The sequence below is a fragment of the Aplysia californica genome, unplaced genomic scaffold (genome assembly GCF_000002075.1).
Source record: "Aplysia californica isolate F4 #8 unplaced genomic scaffold, AplCal3.0 scaffold01475, whole genome shotgun sequence".
Taxonomy (NCBI): domain Eukaryota; kingdom Metazoa; phylum Mollusca; class Gastropoda; order Aplysiida; family Aplysiidae; genus Aplysia; species Aplysia californica.
Genome location: NW_004798745.1, coordinates 51,334 through 52,984, shown reverse-complemented (window position 1 = coordinate 52,984; position 1,651 = coordinate 51,334). Strand labels below are relative to the sequence as shown.

The following is a 1,651-nucleotide window of genomic DNA, read 5'->3' as shown; positions in this document are numbered from 1 at the left end:
TCTCTCTCTCTCTCTCTCTCTCTCTCTCCCTCCCTCTCTGTCTCTACACCTCTCTACTTTTTTTTTTTTTTATCTCACTCTGTCTCTGCCTTTGACTCTTTTTTCTTTTTCAGTATGTGTTTTGGAGAGAATGTTAGAAAAATATTTTCACATTATACAGAGTTGAGCTATCCAAAGGACAAAATATTGGATGAATGCTTCAAAAATTGAACCCAGGATATTTCCAAGATTATCTCTCCAGTGGTCTGACTTATTGGCAAATTCTTACCACAGAACAAAAACAACCAATATTGGTCATGACAAAATATGAGTTTTAGAACTCTTGATACAGAACTTTTAGAACTCTTAATAATACAAAATTGTTGTTAGAACTGTAGAACTTGATACAGGCTTTTAATACAAAATTGTTAGAACTCTTAATGCAAATTTATTAGAACTATTCATACAGACTGTTAGAACTTTCAATAAAGAACTATTAGAACTTTTGATACTGGAGTGTAAGAACAAAGAACTGTAAGAACTTTTGATACAGAACTGTTAGAATGTTAGTACTCTTGATTTAGAAGGATTAGAACTTGATACAAAACTGTTAGAATGTTAGAACTCTTTGCTTTACAACAATTAGAACTTGATACAAAACTGTTAGAATGTTAGAACTCTTTGCTTTACAACAATTAGAACTTGATACAAAACTGTTAGAATGTTAAAACTCTTTGCTTTACAACAATCAGAACCTGATACAAACCTGTTACTGTTAGTGCTCTTGACGCAGAGCAATTAGAACTTTTGTAACAGAGCTATTAGAAACTGGAGTTAGTTATTTTTGTTTCTCCTTCAGGCTATTGGGAAATGGGCGTCAAACCTGGACCCTGAGGCACTGCTGACCACAGCAGCATCACTGGTTGACCGGGCTTTGTCTTGTGGCTTCACAGGAATGGTTATGCTGCATGGATTGATGGAGGTAACATGGTGGAACTGAATTAGTGACTTGGTGACTTGGTTAGAGGATATGTATCATCGCAGGATACTAGGTTGGAGGATAGGTATCATTGCAGGTTACTTGGTTGGAGGATAGGTATTATCGCAGGTTACTAAGTAGAAGAATAGGTATCATTGCAGGTTACTTGGTTGGAGGATAGGTATCATCGCAGGTTACTAAGTGGAAGAATAGGTATCATCGCAGGTTGCTTGGTTGGAGGATAGGTATCATCGCAGGTTACTAGGTTGGAGAATAGGTATCATTGCAGGTTAATTGGTTGGAGGATAGGTATCATCGCAGGTTACTAAGTGGAAGAATAGGTATCATTGCAGGTTGCTTGGTTGGAGGATAGGTATCATCGCAGGTTGCTTGGTTGGAGGATAGGTATCATCGCAGGTTGCTTTGTTGGAGGATAGGTATCATCGCAGGTTACTAGGTGGAAGAATAGATAGCATCGCAGGTTACTTGGTTGGAGGATAGGTATCATCGCAGGTTACTTGGTTTGAGAATAGGTATCATTGCAGGTTACTAGGTTGGAGAATAGGTATCATTGCAGGTTACTTGGTTGGAGGATAGGTATTATCGCAGGTTACTAAGTGGAAGAATAGGTATCATTGCAGGTTACTTGGTTGGAGGATAGGTATCATCGCAGGTTACTAAGTGGAAGAATAG

At 38.2% G+C, this 1,651-nt stretch overlaps 1 protein-coding gene across 4 annotated transcripts in view; it reads left to right on the top strand.

Moving 5' to 3' along the window:
* Positions 1–1,651, top strand: part of LOC101859460 (protein TTE1956) — an 11,368-nt gene that overhangs the window by 5,322 nt on the left and 4,395 nt on the right. For 3 of the 4 annotated variants that reach the window (XR_004859435.1, XR_004859433.1, XR_004859434.1), the window contains exon 4: positions 839–1,631. Coding sequence is in view for 1 of the 4 variants with exons in the window: in XM_005112899.3 (XP_005112956.1) it covers positions 839–961 (123 nt within the window). In the remaining 3 variants the exon portion in view is untranslated. The remainder of the gene's footprint in view (positions 1–838; positions 1,632–1,651) is intronic. The other variant, XM_005112899.3, reaches the window with a different exon arrangement.